The 2,764-nt window shown below is 34.2% G+C and overlaps 1 protein-coding gene across 1 annotated transcript in view; it reads left to right on the plus strand.

Moving 5' to 3' along the window:
• The window catches only part of LOC115220514, a 627,919-nt gene extending 625,456 nt beyond the window's left edge, over positions 1-2,463 (plus strand). The window contains exon 5 of the mRNA XM_029790651.2: positions 2,141-2,463. Within this exon, the coding sequence (XP_029646511.2) occupies positions 2,141-2,153 (13 nt within the window). The 3' untranslated portion in view covers positions 2,154-2,463. The remainder of the gene's footprint in view (positions 1-2,140) is intronic.
• Positions 2,464-2,764: the final 301 nt, after the last annotated feature.

Raw genomic sequence — 2,764 nt, forward strand, 5'->3', positions numbered from 1 at the left:
TTTGTAAGCCCAGTACTTATTCTATCGGTCTCTTTTGCCGAACTGCTAAGTGACGGGGACGTAAACACACCAGCATCGGTTGTCAAGCAATGCTAGGGGTACAAACACAGACACACAAACATATACACACACACTTATATATATATACGACAGGCTTCTTTCAGTTTCTGTCTATCAAATCCACTCACAAGGCATTGGTCAGCCTGGGGCTATAGCAGAAGACACTTGCCCAAGATGCCACGCAGTGGGACTGAACTCAGAACCATGTGGTTGGTTAGCAAGCTACTTACCACACAGCCACTCCTGCGCCTATATATATATATAAATATATCTATATATATATCTATATCTCTCTCTCCCTCTATATATATTAATATGTAACAAAGTGGAGTTGTAAGGTACCGCACGAGTGGAATTATATACGAAAGAAGGTTTGAAAATGCAATTTTTAAAGATGTTTCTTTACTTTACTCTTCCAGGACAAGCCTCATCTTCTAGGCTGTAGTTTCCCCGCTCAGAATTTCTGGAACCACTGCTGACACTGGCTAACACTCATCGTCTGATCCCCATATATTGCATTAATAGCACACTGCTGTATTGTTGCTTTTATTGAACTCATAAAGCAAAATATGCTCCTTTGTCACTTCCATTATAGCTTTTGAAAATATAACTGACTGTTCTGATAGGGCAGCAGTCAACCGGACAAAGGATCGATATTTTATTTTCTGTTGATTGGTACCACACATCATTCATGGGCAGGAATTCATCTGAAATTGGTTTAATTCCCAAATCTGTTAATGATATTGTGAATTTTTTGCATGTCATCTCTACTCCTAAACAATTCAATGTTTTATCAGAATACATAAAAAAAAAAATACACACACACACACAAACACACACAAGGATGTGTACATTCTTATAAACAGTTCTATAATGTTGTTTCGGTTTATATATTTGTATATAAATGTATGTATGTATGTATATATATATATATATATATATATAGTCTTGACTCACTGATGTTCTTGAGGACAATGAAAGAATTCCCCAAAGTAGCAGCAACTGTAATATTTTAAAATGGTAACAACAGCCACCAAAGCTGTAATGATAGTCTACTATTTATAAATTCTTTTCCTAAATTATTTTTTTTTGTTTCTCTATATTTTTTTTCATTCAAACTGTAGTTTTTGTTTTTCCCATTTCTAAATTTTTCTATTTTCTTCATTTCCAATAACTTTTTGTAGATATTCATTACCAATTTCTAAAATATATATATATTTTTTTTTTTACCATTCTTCTCTGTTGTCATTGTAGCATTTATACCAGTCATATATCAGGCCCCAAAATATATTACCTGTTTTATGTTCCAGCCAGTCAGATTTGACCTCAAACATCTGCTATACAATATCACACTAAATATATACAATCACATCAGACAATGTTAATAATACCAGTTCAAATATACTGAAATCCCATCAAGCCTTGTAAACAGGCCATTCACCATGTTTTGCCATGGAGAAAATTTCTCACCCGTAATACAATCAGATCAGATCAAAATTTCAAAGCTACAAGATAAAGCAGGATTAATTGGAAACAATGTGGATAAATAAGCATTATATTCAACAGATTAATCTGAATAGGAAAGGGTTTTTTTATTTATTTACTTGTGTCAGTCATTTGACTGCGGCCATGCTGGAGCACCGCCTTTAGTCGAGCAAATCGACCCCGGGACTTATTCTTTGTAAGCCCAGTACTTATTCTATCGGTCTCTTTTGCAGAACCGCTAAGTGACGGGGACGTAAATACACCAGCATCGGTTGTCAAGCAATTCTAGGGGGACAAACACAGACACACAAACATATACACACACACATACATATATATATACATATATACGACAGGCTTCTTTCAGTTTCCGTCTACCAAATCCACTCACAAGGCTTTGGTCGGCCTGGGGCTATAACAGATGACACTTGCCCAAGATGCCACGCAGTGGGACTGAACCCGGAACCATGTGGTTGGTTAGCAAGCTACTTACCACACAGCCACCCAGATTATTTCATTTTTTTTTTTGTTCCCCTGGATTTTGTTTTTCTAACCAATTCTCACTTTTTTTCTCATTTTCTTTCTCTCTTTGCAGTCGACAAACCTAACAGTTCAAATACTGCAGCTACGAAGCCACAGCCTTCCACATCTAGATTGTTAATGCTTTTCCTAGTAACTATGGCAACAACGACAGCATCATCAGGTGCCACTGCACGATGGTCGAGTGTCTAGCACGAACCTGGCATTGGCAACACCACAACTGCCGTTATTCCACAGATAAACCAATATTAACAAGCAACAAATTATTACCAAAATAGAAATAAATAAATAAATTTTGCCCGGCCCCCTTTTCTTAAATAAAAATACAGAAAACTAACCAAAAATAATTAAAAAATACTAATAAAGAGGAGAAAAAAAGAAGAATTTTTAATAAATTCTTTTTTCTTTCTCCCCTGAAATTTCTTTGTATGCATTTTATATAAAAATATCGAAAAAGTAATAAATATATATATCAATAAAAATATAAAATGAGATTGGAAAAAAAAACACAAAACTAACATTTTTATGCATCTATATTCAAGATTAACAGTTTTTTCTGTAATTTACCTAACCAATCAAATAAATGGAAAAAAGAAGAAATATTCGGATTTTTCTAACAAAGTTTAACAATTTGTGTGTCTGTCTTTTTCTTTTTCTTTTTTAATTAATAAGTTTTTTT

This window comes from Octopus sinensis, linkage group LG16 (genome assembly GCF_006345805.1).
Source record: "Octopus sinensis linkage group LG16, ASM634580v1, whole genome shotgun sequence".
Taxonomy (NCBI): domain Eukaryota; kingdom Metazoa; phylum Mollusca; class Cephalopoda; order Octopoda; family Octopodidae; genus Octopus; species Octopus sinensis.